The sequence below is a fragment of the Palaemon carinicauda genome, chromosome 21 (genome assembly GCF_036898095.1).
Source record: "Palaemon carinicauda isolate YSFRI2023 chromosome 21, ASM3689809v2, whole genome shotgun sequence".
NCBI lineage: Eukaryota > Metazoa > Arthropoda > Malacostraca > Decapoda > Palaemonidae > Palaemon > Palaemon carinicauda.
In genome coordinates this window covers 81,740,880-81,762,061 of record NC_090745.1, presented here as the reverse complement: position 1 = coordinate 81,762,061, position 21,182 = coordinate 81,740,880, and the positions used below count along the sequence as shown (strand labels likewise).

General features: G+C 40.6%; 1 protein-coding gene across 1 annotated transcript in view; it reads left to right on the top strand.

The window, feature by feature from the left end:
• Positions 1-21,182, top strand: part of LOC137615015 (cytochrome b-c1 complex subunit 2, mitochondrial-like) — a gene marked incomplete at its 5' end in the record, with an annotated part of 72,490 nt that overhangs the window by 11,909 nt on the left and 39,399 nt on the right. The window contains one exon of the mRNA XM_068344649.1: positions 12,863-13,082. Within this exon, the coding sequence (XP_068200750.1) occupies positions 12,863-13,082 (220 nt within the window). The remainder of the gene's footprint in view (positions 1-12,862; positions 13,083-21,182) is intronic.

Sequence of the window (21,182 nt, the reverse complement as noted above, 5' to 3'; positions counted from 1 at the left end):
TCTCTCTCTCTCTCTCTCTCTCTCTCTCTCTCTCTCTCTCTCTCTCTCTCTCTCTCTCTCTGTATTTCGTTTTTAATTCAGTTGTATCTTCATATTTTTTTTGAAAATTATTAAAAAATTCTGTATATCATTATTCGATGTTTCAATTATGGGAATAGTAATGCATCGGAAGGAAATCACTTGATTCGCCTCTCGCCTTCCGCCAGAAATATGACGTCATCAGACTTTTTTCTTAAATTTACGGTAAGTTATACTAATCTTATAACTAATGATACAGACCACTAAAACACTTGATATCGTTACTGGGTGTTTAGATGATGGGAATGCTGTAATAAGATTACTCGGTAACAATGAAAGGAAATCATTCGGTTTGTCAGCGCGCTTCCGCCAGATACATGACGTCACAAGTCACGTCACGTACAGTAATCTCTACGAAGAATGACTTGCAAAATATGTAAATTCATTTTCTTTGTTTATCACAAGAAATGAAAAAAAAAATACTAACTTAACAAACAAAAGTATTTTATTTCTATAATGTAAAAGGAAATATATTATCAAGAAAATATTTGCCCTAATAGTATATTTTCTTTAGATAAACATCGGTCCATTATCAGAGATTAAAAAAGTAGCGTACAATCAAATTTACGCTACGTAGTACTCATGACAACCGATACAGACCCTCAAAATACTTTGTATCGTTATTTAATATTTCGATAATGGAAATACTAATGTTAATTGTTAGCCTATTGGAAGGAAATCACTGTATTGCCCGGACGCTTTCCGCCGGTGATGTGACGTCAGTCACGTCACCAGACACATAATATGAACTCGACAATTATTAAAACTTTTCTTGATGTATTTTTAACTGAAAATAAATACTGAATATTAACAATAAAAGAAAATAATAATTTACCAATATAAATCAGTTTATATGTATACAAGAAAATAGATTATTTTCAAGGAAATATTCGTCCTATTTCCGATAAACTTGTTACGTCATCACCCTGAAAAAATGGTCGTAAAGTCGAATAGTCGTATGTCGCATAGGTCATAAGTCGAGCAATACCTGTATATTCATGATGAATATTATATCAACACCAGTATATTACATGATATAGTTTTCAAATACTTTGTTTATAGCCATTATTATTAACCCTACAAATATGTTCTCTCTTCGTTTGTGTGTGTGTTCGTACGGCTTCATACAGTATTTAAATTTTAGTTTATTATTAAGCCTTCATATTTCACTAGAAATTATTGTGTTTAATTGGAGTTTATCAAAGCATGTTTGTATGCTATTTTTCAATTTCGGGAGCATTTCAACATTCATCAATTACTTTGGTTTTACTTTTGATAGTCATCAGCTGATCTCAAGGTCACGCTACCTTACTGCGATTATGTGCACATAGTGTTGTTTGTTTATGTAATTTTCTTATTTGAAATATCTTCATAATGAATATTACCTAAGCATTAGTTATATGAATATTCTCTCTCTCTCTCTCTCTCTCTCTCTCTCTCTCTCTCTCTCTCTCTCTCTCTCTCTCTCTCTCTCTCTCTCTCTCTCTCTCTCTCTTATTTTATTTTTAATTCCCTGTTAAATCTTCACATTTCTTTGAACATTATTAGAAATTCCTTGTATCACTACTCGATGCTCCGATTATGGGAATCTTATTAACACATCAAAAGGAAATTACTTGATTTGCCACTCGCCTTCCACAGGAAATATGATGTCATCAGACTATTTTTTCTTAAATTTACGGTTGGTACTAATCTTGTAACCACTAATACAGACCACTAAAACACTTGATATCGTTACGCGGTGTTTTGATGTTGGGAATACTGTAATGTAATAAGATAACTCGGTAACACGATGAAAGGAAATGATTCGGTTTGCCACTTCGCCTTCCTCCAGAAATATGACATTATAAGACACGTGACGTAAACTCGACAAAGAATGACTTGCAAAATATGTACTGTAAATCTGTTTTTTTTTTTTTTTTTTTTTTTTTTTTTTTTTTTTTTTTTGCAAATACATTACTAACTTACCAAGCAAAAGTATTTCATTTTCATAATGTAAAAGGAAATATATTATTTTAAGAAAATATTTGTCCTATCAGTGTACATTAATTAGATTAATATCGATCTATTACCAAATATTAAACAAAATAACGTAGAATAAAAATTTACGCTACGTAGTACTCTTAACAACCGATACAAACTCGCAAAATACTTTGTATTGTTACTTGATGTTTTGATAATGAGAATACTAATGCTAACCACCATTAGCCTATTGGAAGGAAATCACTGTACAGTATTGCTCTGTCGCTTTCCACCGGTAAAATGACGTCACCAGACTTGTGGTATGAACTCGACAGATATTAAAACTTTTCGTAGAGTACATTTTACTGAAAATGGATACTGTATATTATCAGTAAGAGAAAATACTAAATTACCCAGATAAATCAGTTTAATTTTATACAAGAAAAATTATTTCCAAGGAAATATTTGTCCTAATAGCGTACTATTTCCGATAGACTTGACCTCATCACCCCGAAATAAATGTCGTAAAGTCTAACTGTTATAAGTCGCATAGGTTGTAAGTCAAGAACTACCTGTATATAAAAATACGCTACTCCTATGTACGCCATCTTTCGATATGGTAGCGTTACCCTCAGATCAGTTGATCATAACCAAAGGTAAACAAAATATTAAGTAATTCTTAATTGGTAAAATGCTTCTGAAAATGAAAAATTTAATACAATAATGCTGTAAAAGAGCATATGATATCCTATGAAACATGGAAATGAGATAATTATAAACAGTAAAAATTTTTTGATAAAATATGATTGAGATGATTGCTGAATCTCGATGCCTCCTAACAAATCTACGGAAACTTCACTTTTGAGTGTGACATATGTGAAAATCAACTTGAGACGCGTATCCCGGTCCCTATCTCTGTCATAAGTCGACAACTACCTGTAATCTTGTGCACTGTATTTTTTTCTTTATTATTTTTTTAATAGTGGGGTTATTTCTACATTCGTTATTACTGCCTGCATAGATGAATGGGAGAAGGAATCACGGATGGGATGTATTTGCATTCAAAGCTATATTTGAGAGTATTGGATTATCTCAGCCATCCTGAAGATGGTTTGGACTATTTTTGGCAGAACTATTCTTAAAGGTTGGGTCATCAGAATCCAGGGAGATCCAATCCTTGAATTAGGACTCTTGGGTTTTGGCCAGAAGCCCATCATTACAGATATGGGGAGGATGATTACATATTGTCTTGATCTCGGTTCTAACAGGCGGGTTTAGCTTACAACTGTGCCTCTACAGGGGGTCTTCAGGTTACGACGTTGATCCGTTCTTAAGACCCGAATTTCAGTGTAAGTCGGAACACCATAAATAGATTACCCTATACATACTGTACTGTACGGTAAAGTATTGTACCATAACAAAATGTATCAAATGACATAAAAACAGTACTAGAAAAAGAGAAGACAATTCCTTACCACATGAATTATAGTAAATATTAATAAAAAAGAGAACAATTCCTTACCTTAATCCTATGGTTGGCTTGCACACTGGAAGGGATGTTACAAGAGACGGAGAGACAGGTTTATTGTGGAGAGGAAGCTGCGGAAGAGACTTCTTCTCCTTTGCTATGTACGTGCGGGTAGGCATACGTTTCCAAAATAAACCTGTCTCATCCACATTGAACACTTGATAAGCAGAATAACCCCCCTCCCTAATTATCTCTGCCAACGCTTTAGGAAATTCATTTGCTGCTTTCTCATCCCCACTAGCAGCTTCACCTTGCACTTTAACATTATGGTAATTGGCCCGAGCCTTAAATCGCATAAACTAACCCCTACTAGCTGAAAACTCTTCACTTTCACTTTCTTCCCCCCTTTCTTTTTTCAACGCTTCAAACAACCTTTTAGCCTTTGCCTGAATCACCATTAGGCTCACCGGAATACGCCGTTGATTTTGATCTTCCAACCGAAGCAGTAATAATCTTTCCATTTCAATAATTAAACCACTACACTGCTTGGTTATCAATGTTGATTTCATCGGAGTAGATCCTTTCACATGTTCAACGATGCGTTCTTTGTACTTAAGAATAGTAGCCACGGTCGAATGACTAAGGCCAAGCGGTCGGCCAATGTTTGTTGGCGTTTCACTGTTTTTAGACCGCTTAATAATATCTAATTTCACTTCCATGGTGATGGCCTTTCTTTTCTTAGACGCACTACCATCAGAAGAATATGCCTTACGCTTAGGAGCCATAACGAAGGGCAAAATGTTCCAAAAAACGAGCGAGAGAACAGGCAAACACAACCAAAATGGCATAGAACTGAAACTGAGGGACGCCGTCTTTCTAGCCTGCATCCACCACAAAACGTATTCATCCGCTGCTCGCTAGAAACTAGTTCGCAATTGTTTACATTGCTTACGACGCTAATGCTGTAAGACGGAACGACACTTAATATTATTTTTTATATTTTTATGGGGGCGCATTCGTAACCACGAAACAGCGTAAGTCGGGACTGTCTTAACTGTTTTGTTGCTATCCCACGGGTAGGGTAGAATATGGAGTGGGCAATCTGGAAAGTCTACTTTATCTGTGCCAATAGTAGAGAATTCAAATTTCCTTTCCAATGTTTGATACTTTGTGACACTAGGTGTGTGGTCAATTAAATGATAAATAATGAGAGGCGGTGAATTAGATGACTCTCACATATAAGCAGGAGGGGCATGCATAATACTTGTCTCAGATGACTCTCACATGTAAGAAGGAGGGGCACGCATAATACTTGTCTCACGTTATAAGGCAAAAGTTACTACAGTGATACCTCTACATACGATCTTAATTCGTTCCAGTAACTGCTTCGTATGTTAAAACGATCGTATGTTGGAGCAAATATTCCCATAATAATACATGGTAATTTATTTGATTCGTTCCTCAGCCTAAAAACCCATAATAAATCCTTAATAATTGGCTACACATAATTACACATAACATTAATACAATATAATAAAAAATACATACAAACCAAAAATAAGAATAATAATAATGAAATAATAAATAAGAAAGGGGTTTTAATGTAACACTTTACCTTAGCGACAGGCCAGCGCAGGTGTAGGGACTGCTAGGCAGGAGGAGACGGAAGATCAGCTAGGAGGTAGGGACGGTGACTTTGTATGATAACGTGTACGATAACTTACACTACTACGTGAACTTTAACTTAACTTAGCTTATTTTTTTTTTTCATTTTTATAATTTTATATTTTTTTTCACATTTTTTCTTTTCTTATTTTTAATCTTCATCACTTTCACTCGATTCGGTCTTCCTTTTCTTTGCTTCACTCTCTTTCTTTTCATCATGATCACTAGACCGTTTTAAAGATTTTTAAAGAAACTATCGAGTGAAAGTTGCTTGGTACGGCTTTTGAGGATTTTTCTAAAATGCGTTAAGCAAACATCATCGAACTGCGCAACAACACGGCAACCTGAAGTTTCTGTGGGTGATGCTTGTCGATGAAATCAACCACGTGTTGATGATATGCCAACATTTGTTTTATTTCCGCCGTACCTAAGATTTGGCCTACCTCCTCGATCTCCTCCGACTCACTCAACTGCGCTTGGAACTCATCATGCTGCATGGCTTGCAGCTCCTTGAGTTCCTCGGTGGTGAGCTCTTCATGATGCTCATCGACGAGTTCGGTGATGTCATCTTCATCCACCTCTAGACCCATGGACTTGCCAAGGGATACAATCTCTTCGACGTCTTCCTCGGCGGCAACCACAGGTTCATTCTCGCGGCCAAAACCTTTGAAATCTCTGGGAGCAACAGCATCAGGCCAAAGCTTCTTCCAAGCGGAATTCAGGGTCCGACGAGTTACTCCCTCCCAAGCCTGATCAGTGATCTTTAAGCAGTGCACGATACTAAAGTGGCTCCTCCAAAATTCACACAAAGTTAAGTTGGTGCTTTGCGTGACATTAAAGCACTGCTTAAATAAGTGCTTGGTGTACAGCTTCTTAAAATTAGAGATGACTTGCCGGTCCATGGGCTGGAGGATAGGTGTGGTATTCGGTGGAAGATACAACACCTTGATGAATTTGTATTCGTCGGTGATATCATCTTCGAGTCGGGGGGTGAGCGGGTGCATTCTCCAAACAAAGCAAGCACTTCAAAGGCAAATTCCTCTCCGGAAGATACTTCTTGACAGCAGGGCCGAAAACTACGTTTACCCATTCCACAAAGATATGCCTAGTAACCCAAGCCTTAAAATTAGAACGCCATAGAACATGTAGCAGGTCTTTATTAATTCTATGTGCTTTAAATGCCCTAGGGTTTTCGGAATGGTAAACCAATAACAGCTTTATTTTGCAGTTCCCGCTGGCGTTGGCACAAAGCACAAGAGTCAACCGATCCTTCATTGTCTTATGTCCAGGCATTTTCTTCTCTTCGGTGGTAATGTACGTTCGACTAGGCATCTTTTTCCAAAACAGGCCGGTTTCATCACAGTTGAACACCTGCTGCTCTACGTAACCTTCCTCCGCCACGATGCTTTCAAACTTTTTAACAAAGTCTTTAGCAGCCTTGGTGTCCGAACTCGAAGCTTCTCCATGACGAACAACTGAATGAATCCCGGTCCATTTCCTAAATTTCTCAAACCAACCTTGAGACGCCTTGAATTCCTCCGTCGTAGGATCGGCTGAACTCTCCCCCGCGTCACCCCGAGAGCGCGCCGCCTTCAAGTCACTGTAGATAGCGCTGGCCTTCTCACAAATGATCTTTTCCGTGATCGTATCGCCAACAATCTCCTTGTCTTTGATCCATATTAACAAAAGTCGTTCCATCTCTTCAAGGATAGGGCTACGACGTTTGGAAATAATCGTGATCCCCTTCGAAGGTTTCACTGCTTTAATGGCTGCCTTCTGTTTTATGATCGTCGAGATCGTAGACATATTCCGGCCATGTTGTTTAGCCAGATCGCTAACACGTACACCTCGCTCATGCTTTTCTATTATTTCTTGCTTTAATTCTAATGAAAGCATAGACTTCCTCTTTTTCTCACCACTACTACTACTTCCTGAACCGAAACTTAAGCTTTTTAGGACCCATGATTACGGAACACAGAAAACAACACATGAAAAAGGAAGATAAAAAACACTGTTAATAACTGAGCGAATAGAGGACAACCACACGATGCGCATGAGATGACTGATCAAGGTGACGCTCGATTGGTGTCCTCCGATGTGCTGCCGTCTAGCGGTGTCAACAACAAACGACACTGGACGCTTTCGAGAAAATTCCACGCGTACGCATAATGTTTACTTTGTATGTTGGAGCAACACTTTGGGTGTCGAGACAGAAATTTGGTCGAATTTTACATCGGATGTTGGAAAATTCGTATGTTAGGACATTCGTATGTAGAGGTTCCACTGTACTAAGATCGCAACCTAGTGGAGTGTCGTTTGGGCGACGAGGGCACACGGCCATCTCTCACGCCCAACTCCCTTCATTCTATTTCCGAGGGTGAGTTTTTATGGCACCTGTCTCTATGGGGGCCAGGTGTTTCCTCTAGGAGGTAGATGGTATCCTTTTGCTACATGACATCTGCCATCTAGGTTGCCCAGATCTAGGTTGCCCTAGCTTTTCCAACCTCCCTCATGCTTTGACCTGGGAAGTAAAATATGACAACAGTTTACATTCCACATAAATGGTGCAACTCTTTCTTCAGGCCTGCTAGCTTGTGTTTAAACTGATTTCCATAGTACCCATTTAACTATATTTTTGTGTTTTGTGACATTTCTAAATATTCTCAGGCAGGTAAAAAAAACCCCACCCTTAACTATGGACCTTTCAAAAACTGATGCTCCATTCTCTGGATATGCTTACTCCTCCCCCCACCCGGCCCTGGTGACGACCTTTGCTAATTTAATTGGAAAAATCTGTATCACCCAGGAACTAGGAAGGACCATTTTATCGATATTAAAAAATCAAGTAATTTGGGTAACTCAAGGAACTTTTGAATTCTTCATGTTACTCAAATTCCAGTTGAGACAAATTATGATAATCTATATGAAGCATTTGAGTGCAATGGATTTATAAATCAAATAAGAAAACTTGAAAATTACAAATGGGATTCATGGATATCTTACAATTGTCATTACGAAGCATTTAATGCAATTTGTAACATTAAGAATATTAAGATTAATAACTTTAATATCATGGCTGCTCTTTGCGAAAAGGTATCAAAGGATTTGGACGTTTATACACCTGCCGGTTTGAAAAAGGTGCTGATTTAGTAATGCTTTCCCAGAGAAATCTATACCCACCATTGTGGCTTGTAGCTGAATCTAAGGGGGTTGCAGGGAATTATTTCAAAATATGCAAATTAATTCAGAAAAAAGTAGGAACTATTGCACTGGGAGATATATCCACTTTTGGAGTAAATAGTTACCTTGTCTATGGAAAATTATGTGCAGTCTTTAATGCCGTCTAACCTAAAGACAAATAATGATTATATTACCTTAGATATTAAACCCCTCCATAAATGTTAGTTATGGAAAGGGAGTAGTTTTTAACAAAGACCTCTATGAATTTACAGAGGAGGAGATACTGGCCATGTGCCCACCAAATGTATGGAAAGCACACAAGGAACATCATTGACAATCCTTACTCTCCAGAATGCTGATGTACCTTAACATATTATTATTGAAAATGAAAGGATTAAAGTTTGGCCTATCAAGCAGAATCCACTGCAATGTTTTAATTGTTTTAAATTTGGACACCCATGTAAAGTTTGCAAAGATGAAAAAATTTGTGGTATTTGTACTAAATCTTACCATGGAAAATTTGTTCTTGGGGTCAGATGTTTAAACTGCAACTCAAATCATAAATCTACTGACAGGAGCTGCAAGATGTATAAGTTGGAAGAAGCTGCCCTAAAAAAATCCAGTTAAGAGCACACAGTGTGGGCATGCCTAAAGACTACTAAATAAATCAAATAACTATGTAAAGGCATTAAAAAATCAAATCCACCTAGTACTGCAAGTAGTTGTAAGAAAAGAAGTTTATCATCTAATAAAGTGCTGCAGGATGAGGTAAGCATATTGCCTTCTGGGGCTTTGCCACAGTGTATTAAGACTGAGCCATAGCCCATCTCTGTACAACATTCTTACCCCATTATCAACAATTTTGCAAACCTCTCTCAAGCCGTGTCCTTGCCTGATTTAACTGAGGTTCCACTTAAAACCAACTTAACCTGGTGCACCTGTAGTGGGGAAGCGGCAAAAACCAGGTAGTTCACCTATTAATTGGAAAAGAGAGAGACCTCTGTCTCTCTCGTCCCCTTCCATAAAAAGCCTTAAAGTGACACATCAAATAAATTTGATGTTATATCTGTTGATTTTTCTGATCAACGGAAAGACAACTTAAATAAATCAGAAATTCAAGTTAGGTCCACCTTCCCCCTCAACATTTAGATAAAAAGGACACAAAGAAAAAGACAAACGTAAAACCCAATATATCAAGACCCTCTGTAAAGAAACCCCTGGGAAAGTGTTTAAATATTTAGGTAAAAAATTGCCAATGAGAAGTTATCCATGTGTTAGGGAACTAACCATTATTTTAGTATTTTTAAAGCCTAGTAAGGATAAGTTTTTAGCAGCAAACTTGACCAATTGCATTGACATCTTGGTTATGTAAGATCATGGTGAAGATGGTCAATGCATTACTGGTATGGTATCTGGAGAAGAAAGGTATTTTATCACCTATCCAGTGTGGATTTGAAAAAAAAATGCACTCCACGAATGTGATGGTACGACTTGAGTCCTCTGTTTGTGAAGCCTTCGCTTCCAAACAGTACATTGCCTTTTTTTTTTTTTTTTCTTTTTTTACCTTGAAAAGGCATAAGATACTACATGAAGATATGGTATTTTGACATACCAACTCTCAGAAATCGAAAATCATTTTATTGCTATGTATGCAAAAACATATTGTACATGCTCTCCAGAAGTTTCAGCCAATTATTTTAACAAATAATGAACATACAGCGGTCTTTGAATGATGACGTTATCCTTACTTTGTCGTCTGCATGACTGAGTTTGACAGAATCGTCTTTGTGTGTTTATTTTTGCATATATATATAGCAATATTTTCACTTATGTTGCGAAATCTCGTACGTCTGGCAGAAATGGAAGGCATTGGTAGAGGGAAGGTGAACGAAAACTACCAGCTACGAGAACAGCAGCTATAGTTTCCAAAGACGTATAGAAGTTATAATGCATGTTTTTGTTTACTGGCAGTTCGTATGTACATTGTGTTTTCACAATGGCCTCGGGAACTTCAAAGCAAGGCCAATGTTACCTAAGGTCATAGAAAGAACAAAAAGTAAACAGAGAGCAAGAAAAAAGAACCAAGAAGAGAGGGAAACAAGAATAAGAGTACAAAGCTGAAACATGCTAACTAAAACTGGCAACAATGAGAGGCTGCTGGCAACTAATAACACCCTTACGCCAAGTGTAATAGTAAACTTGGGGTTTAAATGTTTATGGTATGTTTATGTAGAAATAAACAATAAAGGTACAAAATAAGGTTATCATAATAATTTTATCCTGATTTCTTAAAGAAAAGAAGCAAAAATTTTTTGCAAATCTTTGAGAGCTCATAACTCAAAAACATTCTTGTTCACACTTAGGTACATTTTTCTCAATTATTTATTTTTCGATTTTAGAGAGAAAGATATCAATGAAAAGAGGAATAAAAATCCCACTATTACGTATACCAGAATTTTGATTTTCCTTTTTCTCTTTATTTTCATGAATATTTTATGTCTAGACAAAGAAAATTAAGAAAAAAAACCTTAAAAAATAAGAAAAAGGAAAATGCCAAATCTGTCACACAGAATTATTCAATTTATAAAGAAGTTTTGATGGTATGATTTTCAAAACAAATGTTGTCAAATTAGTGGAGAAAAATGTACCAATTTTTTTTTTTTCAAATCGTGATTTTTGCTAATATATAAAAAAAGTTTTTTATCAAATGACTTGAAATTTTTATATGATGAAGGTATCCTATATGTCTAAAACATATATAGAAATTGTGTATATTGAATAATTAGAAAAAAAATTTCATGGCATGGCGGACGGTCCCCTTAAATCCATTTCATTATATGGGATTGAGAGGTGAGCTACCATTGTTTATTCAAGCATTTGTTTCACAGATTTTTTTCAAGTTAAAGTAGGTGAAACAATGTTGGAGAGGAAATGTCAGTGAGGAGTTCTCCAGGGTAGTGTCCTAACTAACCATACAGTATTTGCATTAGCCATTAGTGAGATATCCTCTGTTATTCCCCAAGATATTCTCTCAACACTCTTTGAAGATAATCTCTCCATATCATATGCTGGAACTAGATTTTTATATTCTACACATTACTGTATCACATGTCTTAAAATGAAAATTTGGTCTGTACAGTTACCTTTTCTAAATCCTGCTTGTTCATCTATCAGCTTTTCATCAATTTTTCTCTCTAGTCTCTTTAGAATGAGCATACTAAATATCTTCATGACAACTGGCGTAAGTATTACTGTAATTATTGCAATCAGTCAGAGCTCCTTCTTTTGTCATTTTCAATAACACTCTTAGCTCCCATTCATCAAGTTTTGCCTCTTCATGCCTCATTCTACAAAATAATCTTGTAAGTGGTGTGGGAGTCACTTCATTTTCAGCCAATATCATCTCAGCAGTTATTGTATCCATGGGGTCTCCATCTCTTGAGTTTTTTAATGATAGCTTCGACTTCAAACACGCTGAATTCATTCATGGGCACAAGGTATTCCTCTGCTTCAGGTATATCAATCATGTTATTCCCCTCATATCTCCTATTCATGACCTCACTAAAATGTTCCATCCAACGTTGCCTTTCTTCATCTTCTGTTGTTTTAACAGATTCGTATCTCTCTTTAATGGGTATATGCTTTTTCTTCTTTGCCTCAGTAAAAATTTCATTAATATTTTTATGAGAAATTTTCTTTCCATAGCCACTCCCTGAATTCATAGCTTTGTCAGCCTCATCTGCTTTCCTGTGTAAATATTCTCTCTAGTCATTCCTGGCTTTTCCTTTGACCTCACTATCAATTCTGGAATACGTAGCATGCTCTACCTGGTAATTTTCATTCCTTCCTTGAAAACTTTCAACAATAAGTTTCTGTCCGTGTCTATAATTAAAAGAAATGATCACTCAACACAAGTAAAAATTTGCAAAATTGTGTGGGTGCAAAAAGAGTGAATTGCCAAGGAGAAAATTCCTGAAAATACAATCTTAACATCTTAGAAGGTTAAACAAAAGCAAGGATAATACTATTATAAAATGAACAACTCTGAATGGTTAATCAAATAAATTAATTTATTTCTATTGATGGTCTACAGGTGTGGATGTCCTCACAGTCACATTCAGCTTTTTGGCTTCTGTAAGACTAAAATTAGAGTCTGGAATACTGGTACCATAATTTGGGCTATGTATGATTGATTAGTATTGTATGATAAGCATATCAAATTGAGATATACTTTACAGTAATTACAAGTTTTAAAAGCCTTTCATATTTTTCCTAACTATAAAAACCTGAGTCCTTTTATAGGATTCAGGTTTTCATTTGTGTAGGAACAAAGACATTTTACACATTTAGTTATCCTGGCTGGTTTTGGACAACTAATGGAACTTCCATTGATAATCTATTGGTGTTGAGCACTGTTGGCACTTTATTTTGATTACTGATGATATAGTCATATCTAAGCCCTTTTTTTAAACTTGCGAGCATGATTTAATTTTAAACATACTTTTTCAGTGGGACAGGACTTGACATTCTTGGTGATGTAAGCACGCAGCCTGCATTCAAGGCATGGGAGTTGGGAGATAATCTTGGTAGGGTTAAGGATGATGTAGCTACTATGGACCCTACAACAGTTGCTGTTGAACTTCTCCATAAAGCAGCATTCCGTAAATCTGGTCTTGGCAACTCCATATTCATCCCTAAGCATCTTATTGGAAAGTTGACTACAGAAAAGGTGTGTTAAAACAATTCTGATATCAAGCATTTTCATTTCTTTAGCAATATTGTTCCTAGAATTTATTTTTATTTGTGAGTGAGAGAGGAATAAAAGATTTTTCATTGTTCTGATACAAATACAAGCCCTTCGCTATTTATAGGGATATACTTTCAGCAAAGCTGAAAGGCGGGCCATGATAATTTTAGTTAGAGATAACCACACCAACCGCTAGTTAGCGGGGAGGGATAGGTGCTAGCCAACTGCCCCGCTCAATCACACACCTGGCTTGGTAGAGGATGTCATATTGCCTCTTGCTCCCACAAAGACTTGCCATTAAATGATAGTTATTCTTTTTCTTTCAGAAGTGTGCTTGGTTTTCCCCCCAGGAAGTCCCATGCGTACCTGTCTAGGTCCTAAAGGCTGCTCCTGTGGTACCTTCATGGCCACTGAAAAGACGACTCCCCCCCCCTTTGCCGTGTCCGACTTGCTGGGGCTGCCAGTGTCAATGGGATGACAACTGTATTGAGTGTAGGAAGTGGTCTTCCTCCAAGTGGGAGAGGTTTGGGAGGAGGGAAAAGAAGGCTAAGTGCCATTCTTTGCCTTACGGGTCATCCTCGGAAGTCGAAGAAAGCGTGGTCTTCTTCGACCCTTCAACCTCTTCCCGTAGCTGCTACCCTGCCAGTCCTCTCTGGGGAACGACCGAGTAGCAACGCAGCCCTTTTACTCCAGGTAAACCTGTATGTCAAGGTACGGTAGCGATTCCCCTAGTGAGTTGGTCCCGCCCTTTCCTCCAGGGGTGCCTGCTTGTTTTCTTGACTTGTCTTTTTAGCCATCACTGGTCATTGATGGCCTCCTTTCTAAGGACGTTCTCTTTGGACTCCTTCAGTTGGGGTCTGAGTGGAGTCTCTCTCTCCTACTTCTTCGTAAGTTGAGCCCTTCCCCTGTGGGCGCAGGCGCTGCTGCCTGTTGGTCATACTTCTGGTCCCCTGTGACCGACGCCGAAAACGTTGCGATTCCACCAGGGGTGGTGGAGGAGCAAAGTCCAAGGTAAGTTCCTTTTCCAGGGAACATGGGAACATCTCAAGTTCGTGAGAGAGAATCGCTCATGTCCAGCGGTCTCTACACCTACACTTCTGGGGAAGAAGTGTAGGTGTCGAGAGCAGGGTCAGAGCTTAGTCCTAGGTGAAGGTCTCTTTCGGGAAAAAAACCTTTCTTCCGGGAGAGGAAGCTTTCGAGTTTGTTTGGCCTCGGCAGTCTCCCCTTCAGGAGGTTTTTGCTAGACGTTCCCCTTTCGGGGGTCTGTCTGGTGGAGTTTTTGACCCCTCGTCACCCGGAGTGCTCCTCTACCCAGTGGTAAGGAGATATCTTTTTGAACCCTCGAGTTCAGGTCACGATATTCCTTCAGGTTGTCGTTACAGTCTTGCTTTAGGCTTGTGTGGCTCCGAGCCTCTGGGCTCCTGTTGCGTTGAATCTTCGGGCTCTTGTAACCTGGGACCTTCGGGTCCTTGTTTCACTAAGACTTTGGGCTTGTGGGACCCTGAGCCTCCGGGCTCTCTTTATGTTGGGCCATTGGGTTCTCGTAACCTGGGACATTCGAGTTCTCGTCACGCTGAGCCTTTGGGCTCTCGTGACCCGGAACTTTCTATTTCCCATCTCGTAGAGCCCCAGGGTCTTGTGACCCCCATTACCATTGGTGCTTTGTGCTCTCGTGACCCCTGTTACGTTGAGCCTTCGAGCTTTCGTAATCCAGAGTCTTCGTACATTCATTGTGCTGAGCCCTCGGGATCTTGTAACCCTTGTTTCGCTGAGCCGTCGGGCTCTCGTAACCCTTGTTTCACTGAGCCCTCGGGCTCTCATGACCCTCATTATGCTGAGTCTTTGGCCTCTCATGATACGCGTGACGCTGAGCCCCAGGGCTCTCGTAACCCTCGTTACGTTGAGCCTTACGACTCTTGTAACCCGGAGTTTTCGGACTCGTTGCTCAGAGCCTCAGGGCTCTTGCGACCCTTGTCACACTGAGCCTACGGGTCTTGTGACTGCCATTACGCTGAGCTTGCGGGCTCTCGTGATGCCGGTTACGCTGAGCCTCCTGGCTCTTGTAACCCTCGAAGACCTTTGGGTCCAAGTCACGATGATCCCTCCTGGTCTCGTGACACAGAATCTCTGGGTCCCCCACCTCAGCAAAAGAGGCAGAGGGAAGTCTCTTCCAGCACGTCAACAGTAGCTGCTCTGTCAATGGTCTATCCTGATGACAACGATCCACCCCAGGCTCTTATGGATGAGAGCTGGGAGTTGAGCATTATGATCCTGAGGACAATCTTTTGCCAGCTGCTGTTAGCCCTAAGCTCTCGGAACGGAGCAGGAGGAGTCAGAACTCGCCTTCTGGCAGGTTTTAGCCTGCATTTGTTCCATCAACGGACAGCCAGATCCATCGGTAACCCCTCTTGAGAGAACAGACACAGTCCTTGACCAGGTCTATGGTACCCAGAGATCCCCGAAGGCCAGTGCAGCTTTGCCCTGATCAAATGAGTTGAGGAGCGCCAGGCAGAAGGCAGCGGCTCAGGCCACAGGTTCCTCCACTTCCCTTCACTCCAACGCCTCCTTTAAACTCCTCCCGCCACCTTATGATCAGTAGAAGAGGTATGAGATTCTCAATGAGCCTCTTCCGGGCTTGCCTCTAGACCATTCGATAAAGGCACTCGCAAAGGGCTTACCCTTCGAGAAACTAATGGGTCTCTGTCTCGTATTTGGCCAGAGATATCCTTAACCAGGAAAAAGATGCAAAGTATGCCATGCAGGCAACTTCGGGCTTGATTTCTGATTGGAGTCGTTTGGATGACTGATCCGGTATCAGGACTGGTCTCGGGAATCCACGAGGCGGTCGATGGAAACCTTCCCTTTGTCAGGCTCTAGGGCGATCAATTTCTTCTCCCACCAGGTGATAAACCTTTGGGCTAACACCATCCTGAAGAGGAGATACTTGATCATTGGCAGGTTTCATCGACAGCTCCCACAGGCCGAGGTGTCTGGGCTGAGACCCTCCTTCTAGGGGAGTTTCATCTTTGAGCTGGAGGATGTCGAGTGGGTGGCTGAAGGGTGGAGGAAGTCCAACCATGACTCCCTCATTCAAAAGGCCTTAACATCAAGGCTGTACCAATTTCCGCCACACAAGAAGCAGCCTTCTTCTAAATCGCCGACAGGTAGGGCTACAGTCCCAAAACAACAGGGCCCATGGGTGTCTTAAGAAGTCCTTTCGAGGCAAAAAGTCTTTCCGTGGAGGGAAAGGAAATAATGGATCTGGCAGAGGCTGATCCCGTTAGGACGGGCAATCCTCCCATTCGTCCACCTGTTGGGTGATGCTTGCAGAAGTGCTAGCTAAGGTGGAGGCACCACTGGGCCGAACCCTTGACGGTCGAGGTGATTTGTTCAGGGTATTGCATCCCGTTCAGGCTCTCTCTCCCTCCATTAAATTGGGATCCAGTCCCATTGAACTCCTATGTAAAGGAATCCGCAAAGGAGATAGCCCTCCGGACGGAAGTCCAGACCATGTTGGAGAAGGGTGCTCTCTAAGAGGTCCTCGACGGGTCCCCAGGCTTTTACAGTCTACTCTTGTAAGAAAGGCATTTGGTCTGTCAGCCTTGAACATGTTTGGCAGTCAACCTCGTTCAAGATGAAGACAGCCAACACAGTCAGACAAGCAATAAGACCGCAAGACTTCATGTGCACTATGGATCTCAAGGACGCATACTTCCAGATCCCAATCATGAGTTATCCAGGAAGTATGGAAGATTCATGCTAAACCAGTAGCAATACCAGTTCAAGGTGCTGGGCTTCGGTCTTTCCACAGCACCCTAAGTGTTCACGAGAGTGTTCGCCCTTGTGTCATCATGGGCTCACAGAATTGGCATCTGTCTCCTAAAATATCTGGACTTCTGGATGATTGTAGCAGACTTGGAGGCGACCCTTCTTCACCACCGATACGAGCTTCTTAGATTTTGCCAAGACCGGGGGATCATGGTAAATCCCGAGAAGTCTCAACTGCTCCCCTCTCAAAAATTGGTATACCTGGGCATGTTGATAGACACCAAACAGCACAAAGCTTTTCCATCAGACGAAAGAATTCAGAGGCTGAGGAAGGTAGCACAGCCCTTCCTCCGGCGAGAAGAGCTCCCAGCCCAGCGCTGGTTAGGTCTGCTCGGTCATCTATCTTTTTTGCCACGTCTAGTTCCCAATGGACGTCTCACATCCAAGTTGAATCAGGCCATCGATTCTGGGATCTCCTAGTCCACATAGGACAAGAGGCACAGAGGGACCTCAGATGGTGGCTAGCAGACAAGAACCTCTGCAAAGGGGTTGATCTTCTCGTTCTTCCCCAGTAATTGATGCTCTTTTCAGATGCATCAAAAGAAAGGTGGGGGCTGGGCCACATGCTGCACCACACTACAGTATATCTGGCCGTTGGTCTGATTCAGAAAGGTATCAGCACACAAATCTCTTAGAGATGAGGGCAGCCTTCCGTGCTCTCCAGCAGATCCGCCAGTTCCACCAGTTCCTGGCAAGACACTCGCGGTGTTAATGAGCAACAATACCATGGTAGTAGATTACTTAAACAATCAAGGCATTACCTTTTCGCAGCCTCCGTGCCATCTAGCTGTAGAGATACTCAGAAGGACAGAAGACAAATCGGTAACCCTAACTGCTTGCTTCATTCCAGGCAAAAGGAAAGTGCTTGCAGACAATCTGAGCTCAGCAATTCAGATAGTGGGCTCCTAGTGAACTTTGAATCGTCTAGTAGCCAACAAAATCCTGACTTTGTGGGGTTCCCCAACTATGGACCTGTTTGCAACGGCTCTGAACTTGAGGTTCCCGCTGTACTGTTCCCCAGTCCCGGACCCCCAAGCTCTTTGGCAAGATGCATTCCAACAATGGTGCGAGAACATGGACATGAACGCTTTCCCCCTGTTCTGTCTGATGAGAAAAGTCCTCAACCTGGTCAGAATAATCAAGAACTTATCGAGGATTCTAATAGCTCCGCTGTGGCATCAAGCAGAATGGTCACGGACCATCTGGAACTCCTCTCGGAGATTCCGTAGGAGCTCCTTCCATGTCACGATCTTCTAAAACAGCTGCATGCCAACATCTTCCACAAAGCTGTAGATTCACTTTGACTTCATGCCTGGAGACTGTCCAGCACCTCCTCTCTCAGAGAGGCTTTTTTCAACAAGTTGCGAAAAGAATGGCTGGACACCTCAGACGCTCTTCAGCGTCAATCTGCCAGGTAAAATGAGCTCTTTTCTGTGGCCGTTGTTGTGGAAGGGGTAATGCTCCCCTCGATGCCTCTATTCCAACCATTAAGGAGTTCCTTGTACACTTAGGGAAGAAAGGCTTCTCTCAGTTTTGGCTGTCAAAGGCTACCGGATAGCCTTGAGTTTACCTTTAAACTGAAAAAAGGCTTCTCTCAGGTTTGGCTGTCAAAGGCTACCAGATAGCCTTGAGTTCACCTTTAAACTGAAAGGATTAGGTATTTCTTCCTCGTCCAAACTTCCGTTACTCATACGGAGTTATGAGATTACTTGATCCTAGTCGGAACTTAAGACCTCCTCCTTGGAACATGGTTCGGGTCCTTCAATCTCTGAAGGGTCCCCCCTACGAACCATTATGCCAGGCAACAGATCACTACCTTACCCGGAAAATGGTGTTCCTACTTGCTTTGGCTTCGGCCAAGAGAGTCGGTGAGCTGCATGATCTATCTTACGATGTCTTCCATTCATGATGATGGGTAGAAATAATACTCAACTTCATCCCTGAGTTCATTGTTAAGACTCAAAATCTGGGTGTGATGGATTCTAGATTCGGCCTATTCTAGATAGAGAGTCTCCGTTGTGTAACCAAAGATCCAGACCATTTGGTACTTTGCCCAGTAAGAAGTCTGAGGTGTTACCTTCAAAGAACAGCAGCAGCTCGCCCTTGTGTTTCAGCACTATTTGTCAGCACGGGGAAGGTCAAGAGGCGGGTCAAAAGAAATACAATTTTGTCTTGGATCTGCAAGGTCACCAGTGTTAGTTTAGAGTGAACGAGTTAAGAATGATTAGCTTCCAACTTCCTTTCACCTCTCCCCCTGAGGAAATCAGCACCATGGTACCCAGCACAGCTGATCTCACCTCTCTGCTTGTGTATCCTAAGTATAGAAGTAATACTTGTGGCATCCCCAATACCCCTATGAGGGAGGCTATAGGGCAAGGTCTGAGTACTCTGATTCCTATGACTCGAAATCCTATTACTAAGACCAGCCACATTGCTAGTATCACAAACACACAGCATATGTAGGCTGCTAATTGTGCGTGGCACAACTATTTTAGCGAGGGCATGGTCCTTACTACCTTCTGTTTTATACCAAAGAGAGAGAACCCCGGGTCAATGCCAAAGCCAGTTGGTGAGGACTTCACCCTTCTAAGAGGTAAGTCATCCCTATTAATAGTGAAGGGTCTGTATTTGTGTCGGAACCAATGACAAATTTGCAAGTAATTTCAATTTTTCTTAACATAAAAACCTGGAGATGTTTATACAAATTGGCCCGCTAGCCCTGCCTCCCAAGAAGTCCTGCCAGAAAGCAAAGTGGGTGCTCAGCCCAAGTGTGTGAATGAGTGGGGTAGTCTGCTACCCCCACTCCCCGCTTACTAGCGGTTGGGGTGGTTATCCCTCGTTAAAATTATCATGGCTTGTCTTTCAGCTTCGCCGAAAGTATATCCCTATGAATAGCTCCATGTTTGTATGTTAGTAAAAATACAGATTACTTATATAAATTTGTCATGATTTTAAATCAATGTAGCTTGATCTTACCAGTGAGGATCAGGAGAATCAAGAATAAGAATTTTTTCACCTTAAATCAACGTTGCTTGATGTTATCAGTGAGGGAGAGAAGAATCAAGAATTTTTGAGCTTTTAGAGTAATGTAGATTGACCTTGTCAGTGATTGCAAAGAATGAATATTATTTTGAGCTTTTAAATCAATGTAACATGGTCTTATCAGTGAGTTATAAAAGGATCAAGAATTTTCTAGCTTTTAAATCAATGTAGCTTTATCTTATCATTGAAGGAAAGAAAGCAAGAATTTTTCAGGTTGTAAATCAATTTATCTTGATGTTATCAGGGAGGGAAAGAAGAATAAAAAAATTTTCAGTTTTTAAATTAATGTAGCTTGATTTTATCATTGAGGGGTAGAGGAATCAAGATTTTTTTAGCTTTAAAATCAATGTATTTTGATCTTATTAGTGAGAGAGAAGTATCAAGAATTTTTCGGCTTTTAGATCTTTATAGCTTGATCTTATCAATGAGTGATAGAAGAATCAAGAATTTTTGAGGTTTTAAATCAATGTATCTTGATGTTAACAATGTGGGAGAGAAGAAGCTCAAATTTAGGTGCTTTAAATTAGCTTTACCTGATCTTGTTAGTGATTTAGTGAGAAGATTAAAAACTTATCTTTTTTTATTGAATGTGACCGGACGGCAGAGCCAGATTTCTTTTTGCTTTTTATGAGGTATTCTAACTTGACTACCTGAGTCAAATTTGTGAACTGAAGTTCTCTTGTTTAAATTGGTATACCAAAACATTGTTTATTTCTTTGCGTATACAAACTTCTGAGTCATTTATACAGGGGCACTTTTGGTTTTGTTTTCTACGGCCAGACAATAAAAAAGAAATTAGTCTGACGATCTTGATTATCATGATAACCGTTCTACTGAACGGTATTCTCTTTCAGATAACTTTTTACGGGTACAGAAAGCGGATAAGGGGCGCGGAAAGTCTCCCCCCCCCCCCTTACCGAGGATCACTCCCCCATCTGGTGTAGAAGAACGGATTGACGGACGACGTAGACATGGTCCTTGCCCTAGGCGTTCAAGATGGCCGAGTGCTGAGAACTCTCGCCTTGTAAATGAAGTTCTGAGAGAGACTTCAACTCCTCTGCTTCCCGTTCAGGATACAGAGGTGAACGTTCTTACGATGGGAGTGAACTGGATTCCTCCCACTCCTTCTCTGTCTCCTCTTCCCGTTATTACTCTCGGGAAGGGAAGGACGTTAAGAGGAAAGGTTAAGAGCTCTGTTAAAAGGGAATATTC